Source organism: Mus caroli, chromosome X (assembly GCF_900094665.2).
Source record: "Mus caroli chromosome X, CAROLI_EIJ_v1.1, whole genome shotgun sequence".
NCBI classification, from domain to species: domain Eukaryota; kingdom Metazoa; phylum Chordata; class Mammalia; order Rodentia; family Muridae; genus Mus; species Mus caroli.
The window spans coordinates 155,808,654-155,825,185 of record NC_034589.1 but is presented as its reverse complement, the minus strand read 5'-3'; the positions used below and the strand labels follow the sequence as shown (position 1 = coordinate 155,825,185).

The window sequence follows — 16,532 nt, the reverse complement described above, 5'->3', positions numbered from 1 at the left end:
CGGAGGAGTTACAGGAAATGGGCTTGGATCTCTTGACACTGGTTGAGTCACTGGTTGGAGGGATGTGGTGGCAGGGCAAGGGCATTGAGAAGAGGGGTTACTTTGGATACTCACCTTGGAAGGGCAACAGGCTGCATGAAAGCTAGCAAGTTGCATCCTGTGCAAAAGGGCCAAGCCAGGGAGGCAGAGGACAAGAGAGATCCATGCTCTGCATGCACTCACTCTCCAGGATGCTCTTCTTTCATCTCACCTTGGTATAAAGGGCTCTCTGGTGGCTGCTGCAGCACTGACTCTGAGTCCCTGCAAACATCATCACTGCTTTTTGCCTGCTCACTTTTGTTGATGACAATCTGGCCTTTGGAGCCACTGCAGGATCTTAGAGGCTGGCTATCAAATGAGCTACTTCTCTTTGATCTAAGGAGCCATATGACAGAGGATGTGGAGTAAGGTTAAAATGATGTTCCTTCCTTCCTTGCAGAATCATGGGTAAGGACTGAAGAAGTGTTGGGCATTCATGAGAAGGCAGGGATGAAGTGTACAAGCCAGCATTGGGTGATCAGTTTAGAAAATGGTTACAGGTCTCCAATTAGGGACTGGGAGTGTGCAATGCTACCTATCACCAGGAATTATGGCCTATTCCTTTTGATTTTAAAAGACAAATATATAGAATACTTTCTAGTCTTTCACTGTACTGACAGGCAAATTGATTTTGAGACCTTATAATATGGAAAAGATGAGGTGTAGATATTTGTTGCAAGTTAACACTTAGGGTTAATTTAATGGTTTATGACTGACTTTGCTTGGCATATGTTTACTATGAGTATACATTTTATATTTTTGTAACAGGAATCTAGAAAACTTCAGATTGCTTTTTTTTCCTTAAAAGCATAAAACAATAATTTATCTTCATGTATGCTTGTTTATATGGCAATGTGAAATTTATGTATGTGTACAAAATCTCTAATTCTCTGTCATCAAAATATGCATCTTGTGGCCAGAAGTAGAAAGAACTTTCTATCAAAGCTTTCCACAACAAAATTATTTAATTTTACTAACCATTATCTTCCTATCCACATGGTGTATGAGTATACTTCTTTCATGTGTATTCTATGCAAAAAGTGTTCTGTTGCATACAAAATGCCCAGCATGCTATCAGATACAGGCATTCATTATAGTTGCTGTATGATCAGTTATGCTCATAATGTAGAGGAATAAGACATGTATCCTTGCTCAGTAATCCAAAAGGTATATTTAAGAATCAGGGGTGATGATGCTTTCTTTGTTTTCCAGCCACAGGACCAAGTCTTCGGGCTGGCCACCTCCCTCAGGAACCTGGGGCTTGAACCAGGTACCACCCTATGGATGGGAGATGATGACAAACCGAGATGGACGTGACTACTTCATCAAGTAGGTTTAAAAGACACCAAAAAATTTGTCTAATGTTTTCTTTTCATTTTTTAAAAAAAGGATTTATTTATTCTTTGACAATTGTATACATATATAAAATGTATTTTGTTTATATTCACCCTTTATTCCCCTCTCTTTTGCCCTCTCCCACACCCTCTGGAAACTTCTTGTCAACATGTCCCCTTCCTATTTTCCTGTCTTTTTATTTTTCTAATAGCCCACTGAGTTCAGTTGGGGTCGCTTGCACATGCATGTGTATGGGGTTATTTACTGAATAACTGGATATCCAGCTCTTACCTCCATCCACAGTATGACAATTCCGGCTCACAACAGAAGTGTGATCTATTAAATATTAGGTCAGATTCATCCATTGTCTGAAACTAAAGAATGATGTGGAATCTTGTTATTTCATAAAGTTTTCAGGAATGCCACTGAGTCGTGTACTAAAAAGATTATGTGTTTTCATAGCATATCTTACTGTGAACTTTCTGTGGACATTAGTTTAAATTAGAGATTTTATGACTGACTTATTTCTGTTAAGTGACCATTCATCACAGAATGTCCTGCTTTGGCCATTTTGGGTGTATCATTTAGTAGCATCCATGGTATTGTGCACTTATTTGCCACTGCCTTTTTCTATGACTTTGGTAGCCCCTCACTTGCCTTCATTTAGTTCTCACTACTGCATTGAACTACTCTGACCAAAACCAACTTGGGGGAGGAAAGGTTTTATTTAGCTTGTACTTCCAGGTCACAGTCTATCACTGAGGGAAGTCAGGGAAGGAACTCAGGCAGGAACCTGGAAATAGGAACTGAAACAAAGACAATGAGGGAAACCTGCTTGCTGGATTGTTTTCCAAGGGTGCCTTAGCATATTCTCTTATATAACCTAGGACCACCTGCCAGGCATGGCACTACCCATAGTTATCTGAGTACTCCCACATCAGCCATCAGTCAAAGAAATACTCCCACAGACTTGTCTATAGGCCTATCTATGGCAATATCTTCTCAATTGGCATTCTATTCTCTCAGATGATGATAATTTGTGCAAAGTTGGCAAAAGCAAGGCAGGACAACCCTCTAAAGACATTTTCTAAGCAGCTCATTGTCACTCTAAGATAGTTTCTGCCACTAAGCCAGTGTCACAAATTATTAAAAGTACAGGTAGATATTAAAGTGCTTGAGTAATGACTTTCAGGTAGTGTTGAGTGTCCACTTTAATTGTATTCATTACCCTAAGTAAAGCAAAGATAGAAGATGGATGTGGCCTCTGGTAAGTTTCACATGATTAGTAATAAGGATTTGTTTATTCTGCTTTTATGTTCCACTAGCATCTGTTCTCTCTTCTGCCTCCATAAATTTTCTTATTCTAAGAACCTCATTTAAGTGGAGTCATACAATATCTGTCTTCTTGTATCTGGCTGATTTATTTTTCTACAAATTTTTAAAATCGTATTTATATTACAATGTGCTAGAATTCATCCTTTGTAATTACTAAATGATATTATATTGAAGGTATGCACCACAATTTTTATCATCTGCCCCAGGATGCTTATGTTATTTTAATCTCTTGACTCCTAAGCAGTGGTGCTGTGAACATAGCTGAACAGATACCCTTCTGAAGGGCTGTGTGTATATCATAGGGCTAAAGCATTTTTTCTGCTTGTACAAGTCCCTAAGTTGAACACACACACACACACACACACAAACACAAATACATTCTGTTGGTCTTTTCACTTATTTGAGAGCTGCATCTAGAGTTGGAATGACAGGGCCATATGAAAATGATGGGCCCAAGTTAGAGTCTATGCTTCACTTTTTAAGATACCACCAGAGTGGTTTCCAGACTATTTGTCACCATCTAGATTTTTGCAGTTTTGTGAGATGAGTCTTTATATTGTGCAGTTCTTTTTTCCTCAAACAAATAGAGTTTGAACTATCTTTGTTCTCCAACATCACTGAAATATTCTTAATTACAATAAATTAGTGAAATAGATTTGGAATCAGGAAGCACAGTTGGCCAGAGTCCAGTTGTAATTGAATAGAGATTTGAGAGGAAGAGAAAATGGTTTTTTTTTTCCCACCACAGGCTGTTTTCTTTGTTTCAGCCAAGCTGCCTGTGCATTGATTAGCAAATATAAGATCATATGGGGAGTGGGGATCATTTTTTATAAAAGTATCTGTCCAGATTCTTTGGTCTTCTTTACACTTTATTCAATCCCATACACAAGGGAGGATGGCTGGAAAGCCACCGGGGTGGCAGCTCAAGGGATTGTTGTGGCTGCTTTTCCAGGCTTCATAACCCAAATCCCTCCTCCTCTCCATAGTTGCTACAGGGAGGAGAAGACCCCTGCCCCTTGAGTCCACAGCTACACAAGGGACTGTTTCTTAAAAACACCATGGGAAGACCTGTGTTTCCCTTTAACCATGATCCATGCTAGGGACTATAGAAGTGCCTTGTGCCTTTTGAAGGCTTATCCTAAGGTTGTTACAGAAAAAGAAGCATGAGTGTGGCCTTTGGAACTCAGTCTCAGAACACTCCAACCGCAGGAAGAAAGACCAGGAGTGTAGATCATATCTTGGATTCTAAGCTGTTAGTTTTGTAGAGGTTGTCCAAGTGCTTTCTTAAGTCAGCGTTTGAAACATATTATAATGTGCCATCTAGTTTCTAATATGGCTAAAAATGCATTCAGTTGACTCAGTTAAAGTAATCCAAGGATTTGTAGTCATAACTAGAAAAATAATTGAGGCAAAAGTAGAATTTCTAAGGCATGAATTAGGACTTTATGAAGGTATAGTTCAGGCTTTTCTCATTAATGTCTGGGGAATTTTTTTTCCTCCTGTTTGAAAATGTAGGAACTCTAACTGGTTTGCTAGTGAGGGGTTCTGGGAACACTAGCTAACTGGACCTTCAGGGTTGCCATTATCTCCATTTAGCATTTCTATGAGATGGGTATGTGTCTGTTTAAGCTTTATATTTCTCTAGTGTTAAGTGTCAAACTCTAAGAGACAAGTGCTCATCCAGAAAATAACCACTTGTCTGTCTTCTCTCTCTCTCTCTCTCTCTCTCTCTCTCTCTCTCTCTCTCTCTCTCTCTCTCTCTCTCTCNTCTCTCTCTCTCTCTTTCTCTCTCTCTCTCTCTTTGGTTTTTCGAAACAGGATTTCTCTGTATAGCCCTGGCCATCCTAGAACTCACTTTGTAGACCAGGCTGGTCTCAAACTCAGAAATCGGCCTGCCCCTGCCTCCCGAGTGCTGGGATTAAAGGTGTGCACCACCACACCCAGCACCACTTGTCTCTTAAATTCTAGCTGCTGCTGCTGGGCTTGAAAACAAAAATCGCCAGCATCATGGTCCAAAAGCTGAGTTAATCTTTCTTGAAAAGTAAGCTTCTATGGTCCTCTCAGAGAACTTGTAAGATGTCCAGCATAGTACTTCTTTGAAACGTGTTTATTCTTTCTCTATTACTAATGAGTGTGATACATAAGGAGAATTCTTCAATTTAATGCATTGTGCCCATTAAAGAGAAATGCTGTAAATTATCAGTTTCTGGGGAGCCCAGGTTGGCACTACAAAGTATTTTTGTATTTATTGGTATTCTTAGTTAAAAGAAAACCTGGAAAACTAATATATGGTTAGTAATTAGCCCCTTTACATTTAACTTTCCATTTGTCTACATATTTTTTTGAAGGAAATTAGATTTCTCAGAAAATCTCGCCTTAGTATGCAAGTAATCTCACCATCAAATTATTGCATTGGGTGGAGATGTAACTTTCACTGAATTGATGAACCAATTGGTGGGAGGAATCACACACTGTGTGTTCAAAACTACAGCTTGATAGCTAAATAATGGAAGAATCCTATCCGTATGAGTGTTCCAGTATATGGCCTAAGATATTTCAAAACTTTAAGTTTTGTCTATGTGCATAAATCCATTATTATTTAGGATAGGGCAGAAAATATTTTCTTTATGGAATTACTGATCCATAAGGTCAAAAACTGAAGAAAGGCCTGGAGATGTGGCTTAACAATGGGAAGCACTGGCTATTCTTCCTGAGGACAGTGATTGCTATTCCTAGCTCCCACAACCTTCTATAACTCCAGTTCCAGAGGCTCTAACACTGGCTTCTGGCTTCTGTGGGCACAATGCATGTGCATGGTACGCAAACACTGAAGAGTACACATATGCTGATATACACTTGTAGGACATTCCATAGTTTGGTAACTAGTGCCTGCATATTAGAATAGCTTAAAAGCAGTAAGATCCTTACTCCTGAGTCTGTGGTGAGGACTGGGAATGGAAAGTTTCCAATGCACCCAGGTGTATCTGTTGACTGTATATGGTGGTGACATGGGAGTTCTTTTCTGCTTCCTTTATTTGCCCTTGGCACACTAACACTATTCCCATATTGCTGGTGATAAAACATAGACGAATCAAGTCACACACATTTGCTGAATTAGAATCCATTGTGTAAATACACCAGAACCCTGTTTAGACTTTCATTGCTATTACTTAGAGACACCTGAATTACCAATTTTCCTTTTGGTGGTGGCAGAGATAGAACCTATATCTTCATATGTACAAATAAGACACCACTGAGCTACACCACCAACCTGAAGTATAGTGTTGAGGAACAGAGATCATTTTTAAGAAATATGGTGAACTGGACACTGTGGCAATGCCTATAATTCCAACACTTGGGAAGTTAAGGCAAGGGGATCAGAGTTGGAGGCCAGCATTTTCCCCAAAAACCCAAACTTGAAACAAACTTGACACAAAACAAAAGTTTTTCAGTTCTTATTATTATAATTTGGAAGAGAGATCAGAACTGAAGGTGGGATGAAGCCAAATGAGAAGGGAGAAACCACAAGGAAAAGAAAGACACTTAGGACAATGTACAATGATGAGGATTGGCTAAGGGAGGGAAGGGTACATAGAATGAGAAAGGCACAAGAATAAAGCAAGATAACTGAAATGATTAACATTGAAATAGTACCAGTCATCCATAAGACTAGGTGTGTATGAAGATGGGTACCCGTGCATATATAGCTGTGGATATAAATTTGGATGCAGGTATAGATGCAGACAGATAAAATATAGATACTAGTATAGATATTGGCTCATATATACAGTATAGATATATGCTGCCAGTCATGGTTGGAGGTCCATGCTCCAGTGCAAAGAAAGCAGGAGGGTTGCAGGAAGCTAGGAGGTTGATAAGATTGGGAAGAGCCTTGGGAAGATAAAAGATAAGGTATTCCCTCCAGGCAAAGACTTCCATACAGATCACTAGGCAGGCTGGTACAGGTGGGCACAAGCACACTTGAAGACCAGTATATAGTGTGACTGGAGGTAGATACTCAAGTATACAGATAGACAGATGCAAGCAAGCTGTCAAAGGCAATGACAGTCTAATAAGAATAGCTATATAACATTACAACAGTGTTTATTTTTTCAGTTCCTAGGATATCCATGGTCAGCCACTTCGTACAGATTCAGCTCCTTGGATATCCTATATCAGCCATATTAGCTGACTTAGACTGGTTATCTATAGCAATGTCATGCTGCCTAAGTATATATTGGCTCTTATACCCTTCTGTTTCCAATTTATATTCACCCAGGTGAATCTTTGTGTATGGTACTTCTTTTGAAATAATTACTTATTTATAGAACCTCTTTTTTCTTCTCAAAATATTCTGGTTTTGATAAAACAAGATAACTTAATCTAAATAATAACACACTACTAATATTAAGAACATCCTTCAGATACATATGATTTCATGTAATTAACAGAGATTCTTTTCCTCATTTGCAGAATCAGTGAAGGGTCTCAAGAACTGGAATACCCATATTTTATTGCTGTTAACACTCATGTTTGGACCCATACCATTAGATTCTAAGGCCTCAGTTCTTTGAGTCAAATCCAAACTAAACTCCCTGCATTTTAGGACTTTGATTTCTACTTTGACAGTTACCTGAAACTGGTGATGTGTGTGCAGCTCAGCTTCCCTCTATCTATACCAATATGCTCTTCCCCACTCAGCAGGTGGGGCACAATAAACTTAAAGACCTGATCACAAGCTTACTTCCAAAGCTTTCCTTGGCTCTACACAGTATTTATTAAGTACCACTAACTCTTGAGGTTGCCTAGATATGTAAGACAAATTGCTGTTTTCAAAAACCTTAAGTTCAGTGGAAATACAAGGATAATAATAGATCTGGCTTTAGAAGCAATGGAGGCCCCAAGGAGGAATGAATGTAGTATTTTTGATTGAAATGATAGGAATAAAAGCTGTTGCCAAGGGCTTCACCCTCCTGAGAGGCCAAGCATCAGTTTCAATGGAACCAGGACTACTTTCGCTTCTACACAGATACTTAAGTTTCATGGTAAATGGTGATCACCATATGTTACTTTCCCTTCAATTTTGTTAATGGAGTAAGAACATACTTGTGTGACTATAAAGTGGGTTAGCTTAATGCATGAGTGACTCATAAATCTGGTGCTTTCAATTTAGTACAAAGGAGAAAATATTAAAGCATGAATAAAATAAATACTAGTCAGCTGGCAAGATAAAGGACCTTGAGTCAAGTTGGAAACTATCAATTGACATAGGAAGTTGGAGATGAGACTAATGGATCATTTCTAAAACTACAGCCTGGTTTTATAAGCTCAAATTTGAGACACTTTTCCCCATAGACTTTGTTTTCTAGCTATCATCACCCTGTATGTGATGGGGTTACGTGGTGTCTCTCTGTGTGTATTGAATAAGACACCCTATTCTATTATTCTAACAGCAATTCCCATGGTGGGCAATTAAACAGAACCACTGTCTCCTTAATGCAACAGACTTCAATTCTGAATCCTGAATAATAGAGCTTAATAATGAGCTGAGGAAACTTCCACTTTGCTCTCCAGTTTGGGCTTGGCCCAACTTGGAAATTGTTGAGCCATCCCTATCTGCCAATCTCTCCATTGGTCAATAGGAAATGTATTTTCAGCTCATCTATCTCCAGGAAAGAATTATCTGAATAAATGCAAGTAGCTTGTATCTTTGCCATGCTTTCTTATCGGCTCCAGCAGAACACAGCCAACTTAAGGAGATAGGATTCAGTCATCACAGAAATCAGAAACAGAAAGACTCACCTCACGTACCTGTGAAAGCCCCCAGCTTTCTCTCTAGAACTTACCTGATCTAATTCAAATATCCCAAGGAGAGAAAAAGTAATTGATTGCCTGAAAACATTATTTGATATCTGTAGGGCTATTCTTGCAGCGTTTCCTTCCAAGGTTTTACAAGACTCTGACTTAATTTGTGGTTGGAGCTCTTACTAACCCTGTTTCTCTGTGGTAAACTCCCTTAAACATTTTTTTCCTCAATAAACGTTACTGTGATCTTGTTGCAATTCTCTGTATTTTTTAAACAATTTAATGCAGATATTAATTTCCCATTACATTAAACTTACATATTTAACACTCGGTAAAAGCCAAATGGATCTGATTAGATTAAACAAGTTGCTACACTCAGTGTCTGGCAATACACTTCGAGAAGTCTCAGAAATGAAAAGTTGTAACCATGAAGGGAATAAAAAAGTTATGGCACTGGGGAGATAGCTCAGTCAATAGGCTATGTGCTTGTCTTGCAAGCATGGTGACCTGAATATGATACCTGTCTTAGTCAGGGTTTCTATTCCTGCATAAACATCATGACCAAGAAGCAAGTTGGGGAGGAAAGGGTTTATTACACTTAATAGTATTATTAGTAGTATATATAATAGTATATATAATAGTATTATTAATAGTATATATAATAGTGTATTAGCTTACACTTCCGTATTGCTGTTCATTACCAAAGGAAGTCAGGACTGGATCTCAAGCAGGTCAGAAAGCAGGAGCTGATGCAGAGGCCATGGAGGGATGTTCTTTACTGGCTTGCTTCCCCTGGCTTGCTCAGCCTGCTCTCTTATAGAACCCAAGACTACCAGCCCAGAGATGGTGCCACCCACAAGGGGCCTTTCCCCCTTGATTACCAATTGAGAAAATGCCTTACAGTTGGATCTCATGGAGGCATTTCCTCAACTGAAGCTCCTTTCTCTGTGATAACTCCAGCTGTGTCAAGTTGACACAAAACTAGCCAGTACAATACTCAACATCCAAGGGAAAAATCCACCTGGGTGTGGTAGTATACACTTGTAATCTTATTGCTATGGAGACAGAGACAGGCTAGAGATCAATGGCTAACCACTCCAGCCAAACTGTGAGTTCTAGATTCAGTGTGAGATCCTGTTTCAAAAACAGAATGGTTAAGTGACTATGTAAGAGATCAGTTACTAACCTCTGGCCTACACGTGCTTACACACAGATGTTCATACACATCTGCATACACACATGCACACCCACACCTTCTCACACACACTCTCTCACCCAAACCCACCCACAGGAAAGATTGTTCTTGGTATCTGACTCTTATTTTGTAAGGTTTTAAATACCAAAAACGGAAGTGACAGTATGTTGCAGGTGAGGCAGTCTGCCTCATTTGTTGGATTTCTTTTTTCCTGTCTCTCTTTTTATCTTCCTTTCTTCCTTTTTCCCCTTTCTTTCTTGATGAAGAATACTAAAATAAAAAGTAAACACAGTGAGTACTGTAGAAAAAGTCAATAATTGCCTCGTGGCAAGAACAAATGGCATTCCGTTCAGCAAATTCCTTAGGATTTCCAGCATCTAGTCACAGGGAGGGAGGCATACTGTAATTTTGGAACGGTGGGAACAAAGTCAACGTGATGGTGTCATTACATGAAATGAAAGGTGATTATGTCCCCTCAGTGCACACGCTTCCGGGGCTGCCATTAAGACTGCTCATTCCCTTCCTTGGAGCAGATTTGTTTTCTTCTGAATCTGACAAAGCACCTATCTGCTGAGTTAATAATTGCTGCTCCCAGCTGGAAGGTAGGTTTTCTGGGCCGATGGAAGGGCTTTAACAGGAAGGCTCAGAATTGACACTATCATTCTGGATCTAACTTGGCATAGAGCTCGGGATCTCTGCCTAAGCAGACTTTTTCTTGCACCCGGATTGGTTCATTTTGTCTTGAAAGTTGGTTGATTTACTTGATGTGGCTTTTACTGAGGACAAATGCCTGAAACCCTTGGCTTTTTTTTTTTTTAATCTAGCAGGCCAATGAATCACATGGCATTTTAATTACCCAAAGTTCCTGGGGCCACTTGACCACAGCAGAGTTGGGGCACACATGTTTAGGCCAAGCTGTGGGAAGCAGGTTAGCTCAATGCCTGGGGTCACCTCTTTTCTTTGCCTCTGCTGACTGTGGCCCTAGTGGTCTGCATAAGGTGACTCACCAAGTCCATTTGGCTGGCAAAGCTGTGAAAAGCAGAAGCACCTGGACAAGCAGGTTTCTGTCACAGCCTGTAATTGAAATCGTAGCTTGGGGCTGCCTGCCACCCCTGATTCCTTTGACTCACCTTTGAACCTTTTCTGTCTGGATTGAGCCAGCCCTTGCAGAGAGCAATTTTCATGTCACTGCCTATGTCTGGCTCCCATGCAGAAACTGTGCTCTGTGCCAAATTCCAAGTGGGTGTTGCTGGCAAATGGATTAGCTGAACTTGAGATTCACCTCTGTGGCAGGTGGCTTTCCCATTATTGTTTGCCCTCTTTCATGAAAGGAGACAGAGAACAAGTGACTAAGGAGGGTGGTGTCAGAGAACCCACAGGATGTGGGTCCTGTCCCTGTGTACTCTTTATCCTATATCTTCTCTCAAATCCTGAATAGAAGCTTGTTTTCAATGGTCAATTTCTGTCAAAGAGCCTGTTCAAGTAGAAGGGTGACATGTTTTGTGCCTCGGGACACTCTGATCAATCTAAGTCAAGAGGTCCATGCCCTCCAATTTCACAGAACAGTCTATTCACTCTGTGTTCCCAGAGTACAGCCTTGGCAAGGACAGTTCACACTGAGTAGGCTTGGAGGACTCTCAAAGAAGAGGGCAGTTCAGTATTAGAAGGTGACTCTGAACATAAAACATGGGCTCCATAATTTGGAAGACCAATTACAAAGTGAAACACCAGGATACCAGTGCTTTTAAAGGAACCTTGGTGTCAAGATCTACCTTTTGGACCCCTGGTCTCTCTGTGAACATACAATTGTTTAACAGCATTCTAAGTAAAAGAATGGGCATGCTGATTTTTACCATGACTTTTCCTTGGAACCCTTATAGAATACAAGCTTTGTAGATCTCGATGTGAGAGCAGTTAGTTCAGTGTTGCAGTCAGTGCAATTAGGTTGACACTTCACACCACACATATGCAGATGTCTGCCTTTCACTGTAACTAGAATGCTGGAGGTGCTGCAAAGCTGCTTGTTTTGCCTGTCCTTGTTTTGGTTTTTATTTATTTTATTCTTACTATTTTAATGGGTTTTTTTTCATTTTTCTTTCTGTGTGTATGTGTATGAGGGAACACATGCATATGTGTGCATGTGTATGTAGAACAGAGGGTAACCTTGGGCATTGTACCTTAGGAACAATACCTACTTTGGTTTTTGAGACAGCATGTCTCCTTGTTCTACTGGCCTGGAAGTCACCCATGCTCGGATAGGCTATAATCCAAGCACTTGGGAGTCAGGGTAGTCAGTGCGCATCACCACATGCCTTTTTTATTTGCATGGGTTTTGAGGATTGAATGCTGGTCCTCATGCTGAGAAATCAAGCACTTAGTTTACTGTCTGAGCCATCTCCCCATGTCTGTTTCTGTTTTAGTTGTGGTTTCAAGACAGGTTTTCATTAGGCAGCCCAGGCTGACCTTGAACATGTGGCTTTCATGCCTTGGTTTTCTGAATGCTGGGACTGGCAGCATCCCTTGCTGTACATAACTTTGATATTAGTTCTTGATATCCACACATATGCCTAATGTTCCTTCCCAATGTCTTTGCTGGTTACTGAGAAACATGTAGAATAAGAAAAAAAAAAAAAAAAGAAGGACAAGTCTGGGTTGCCCTGTCTTTCATTGTCCTTCTCTGTTGTCATGTTCAGTGTAGTAGTTGGTAAGAAAGAGGACATGAAGGACTAAGAAAGGATAAGACAGGATTTCTTCCTTGTCTATGAGTTTTAGAAGGCTTCATATGTTAAAAATGAAATGCCATTCAGTCATCATCTTACAATCTCAATTCACTATTTTTACAAAAAGTCATATTTTATATATCTGTCTCAATAAAGATCTGACAAAGAAAAGCATCTGTTTGGCTCTTAACTCAGTCTCTATGCCTTGTCAATAGATGTATTGTCTCACCAGAAGTCCACAATTTTCTCCCTCTGCCCCACCCTGAATAGTATAGTCCAAGTCAGTGAACTGCTTCTATTAATAGTTGTATAGTAGGAGTTGGAAATCATCTGGTTGATGTGGCACAAGTTAGGGTACTTTTGCCATATGTTAAAAGTGATCCCAGGAAATAGTCAAACAGATACAGCTTTGCCCTCATAAAACTTTATTGATTAAAAACAAACTGGGGACCATGTTTGACATATGAGCTATAGTAGTTTGCTGCCTCCTATAGAACATGCTGCATTTGAGCCTATTCTTATATTTTTATTTCACCAGCTGATAAATCCTCAAAACTCTTTTTTGAAGTGTGTGTGGGGATGGGGGTGTGCCATGTGCTTTGTATTTGAAATGAACTAGAGCGGTGATAAGAAAGTTACTTTTTTATGTATGCAGAAAGTAAAAATGAGCCATTTGTTTTCTGTTGGTTCTTGCATAGTCCTGGCATCTATGACCAGTCTCCTAAGAGTATTCTAGGAACATTATCACAATTCACCACAGAACTGAAACTTCTAATATGCAACTGCACTTCTCCCCTCTTGCTTTCATTGGATGCTCAGATGGGGGAGATCTATTGATCACGTGGTTCACAGCTGCAACCCACCTCCAACCAGCACCTTTGTAGGAGGTTGCTGGAGGGACAGAAAATGATAGCAGTAGACCAGCCTAGTCACAATGGCATGCCGAAGTCAAGTGCAAATAATTATTAGGGAGATGAAAATTACATAGCAACTTCCTCTTACTAATGGTCTACAGAGAAACAGCCCCATTGTATTTTCAAAAAGTTAATTGTCCATGCTGTTTGGAAGAAATTCTGCTTATTACCCTCATGGAATTCTATAAAGCTGTGGCACAAAGGTTCTCAGATCACATTGGGTGATGTTCTGTTCCAGATCATTCTCTCGGTTTCCAGGACACATTCCTGCTTCTATTGTTCTAAGCTCATGGGAAGTTCCTTTTCAAGATTCTTCAGCCAGTTCTTTTCAGTTGGATATTGCATTTCCAACATTAGCAAGTTGAAATTTCTCCTTAAGGCCCATAGAAAAGTAAAGAATTCTCAATTATATTTGGATAACATTTGATTTCTGTCCAGAACAGAATCAAAACCATTTACCTGTAGAAGAGAAAGGAGACCCATGATGCTTGTCCTACATAGAGTATTCTTTGGGCATTGGAAGTTACCAAGAGTGTTTGTTGCATATATATTTACATGGATATGTTTTTGAAAATTGTGACTAGATGGCTGGAGTGGCAGGGACTATTTCTGGAACATTAGTGAAAATCAGCAAAGTCATCATCTCCTTACCTTGCACATGCATTTATGTAAAACTCATATTCTATAATAAGACAGCAAGAGTTCATTAAAGCCTCATTACTGCTTCACAAATTAGGGCAGCTATTTACTACCTTTCAAAAGTCCTGCTATAATAAAAGTATCTTTCTTGGGCAAGCATGATTGCAGTGGATTCCAACAAGTGCCATCAAATAATAAGGTACTAAAATGAAAGTGAAACCACTCATGCTAGGATCTCAGCTCATCTCCAAAGTAAATGGACAGAAATAGTAATCTTTATAAATGTATTTTAGCTATACTAATGTACTTTTGTGTCTTGTATAGAGTTTAAAGGACAAAAATGAAAATAAATATTTTAATGGATATCTGTACTATACAAAGGAGTGGTTTGATTTGCAACTTCTATAATGTAAAGTCATAGAAGCAGAGATTTATAGGAGTACAGTTATCTTTTGAAAACAGAGTATGATAACTTAAGGTATGTATGTGACTGTTTTGTAACCAAAAAGACTGAACCAATCATTATGACCACAGACATATGGCAGCAGCTGCTTACCCTAAGCCAAAAGTGCCCACCCTTAAAGTGGGTGTAGAATCAATCCTGCCCAGAATGTGAAGTAGTGATACTAAGAAATAGCACATTTCACTGTAAACAGCCAGATAGTAAATATTTGAGGCTTTGTGAGCCATTTAATCTCTTTCGCAACTATTAAGCTTTGCCATTATCTAATAAAAACAGCCATAGACATTAAGTGAACGAGCACAGTTGTGTTCCAATAAAGCTTTGTAGACACTGAAATTTGAACTTTGTATGCTTTTCATGGATTATGAAAGGTTATTTTCTTTTAATTGTTGAAAATTCTAAAAAAAAAATAAAATAAAACAAACAAATCAGGCTGCAGATACAAACCAGAAGGACAGGGATTCTGTTTTCTGCATGGGTGTTGCCTGGTGTGAACAAACATCTGTTTGCCCCAGATAGGAGATCAAAACAGTCCAAAAGAAATGGTTTTATCCAAGTCAAGCTTAGTGGACCAGTAAGCTTAATCAATGTCACTTACAAGAGTATGAATAGTGGGTTACCTGGACGATCATGGGCAACTTATGATTAGCCCTAGGATGGAATATCTCTTCCTAGTAGTTGTTAAGCTCTTTGTGTATCCTGTGTAAGTAACTCTTATACCTGTGCTACCGGAACGCTCCTCTTAAGACTTTTGTATACCATATAAGCCTGGGGTCCCTCAATGAGGTATCATTAATGGACCCTTTCTTGTGACAGTCTCCTGTGCCTACTCATAATTAGAACTGTTCTGGTGTCAAAATGGCAACAGCTGTGACATGCCTGGAGGACAGTGTGTTCTACACTGTTGGCCCCAAACAAAGCCATTCGTACCTCACAGGTGGCTGGTAAGAGTTTGGCCCATGGGTTTTAATTTGCATATCCTGCTCTAGATAAGCTCTCCAAGTACCTTTTTAGCTCAGTAATTATTTTGTTTCATAATTTTACCAGAGTCACCTTCATTCCTGGCTTGAAATGACCCTGGGCTGACCTGTTTGATCAAAATCCTCAGCCCTCCCTGCAACAAGGCTTTGGGAAGGTCACAAAAATCTCTTTTCTTCCATTTGTGCACCAAATTGATATAATATCTTGTTTGTCATAGGGCTCTTGGGAAATTCGGGATACAATACTGTTAAATATTAAAGATAATGATTCTGAGCCACCCCACACATACCATTATTGGAAACTAAAGATATGCCTTCAACTCTGCAGGCATGGCTTATAGAGTTAAGTTCAAGCTTAGTCATGTTGCTAAGCAATTCTTCTATTTTTGTTCACCTTTAGCAGTATCTTTTTTTTTTTTTTCCGAGCTCAAATATTTAGTAGACTAGAACTGTCTTCAGAATGATATATTTCTTAAAGGCCTTATTTTTCCAGCCATTGGACAGAGTGCTTTATGTAAATGATTGAAGTATTTGAAATGAGGGATTAAAGATCCTCGGGGTCAGAGGCTGACCCTGAGGACAGGAAAAGGAGGTAGAGCTCAACAGTAAGGAGAAAGCAGGCAAGAAACAAGGAAGCTTATAAATCCCTCTAAAAAACCAGTTTGGCTGGATGGCTGGAGGCAGATAAAAAGAAAAGGAAAACAACTGGGGGAAAGTTCAATGTACAGCACAACATCTCCAACAGGAGAGCAGTGATCTGTTCTGAAAGGAAAAGAGGAGATTGCAGAGTGATCTGCGCAGATGGCCTGGGCAGCTTTTGAGTTGTTGTCTAGATACCTTTAGTACATCCTGCACTTTCAATCCCACCATTCAGTTCCTGTGGTGAACTGAAAACTTCCAGAAAGATAGAATTCACAAGTTTAGATCACTTTTAATACGGATGATTAATATATTCTTTTATTAGCTGGTCTTGTCAGTCTATCCTATTTCTTAAGTAAGCTTTTCTATAGGAAAATATCTATGGAAATAAGCAATATTCTATGGTGTTTAGCTTCTGCTGGAGGTCTT

At 39.5% G+C, this 16,532-nt stretch overlaps 1 protein-coding gene across 10 annotated transcripts in view; it reads left to right on the top strand.

Annotated features, from left to right (window-relative positions):
• Positions 1–16,532, top strand: part of Frmpd4 (FERM and PDZ domain containing 4) — a 946,095-nt gene that overhangs the window by 693,893 nt on the left and 235,670 nt on the right. For all 10 annotated transcript variants that reach the window (XM_029473443.1, XM_029473452.1, XM_021153413.2 and 7 more), the window contains one exon: positions 1,291–1,407. In XM_029473443.1, the coding sequence (XP_029329303.1) occupies positions 1,291–1,407 (117 nt within the window). The remainder of the gene's footprint in view (positions 1–1,290; positions 1,408–16,532) is intronic.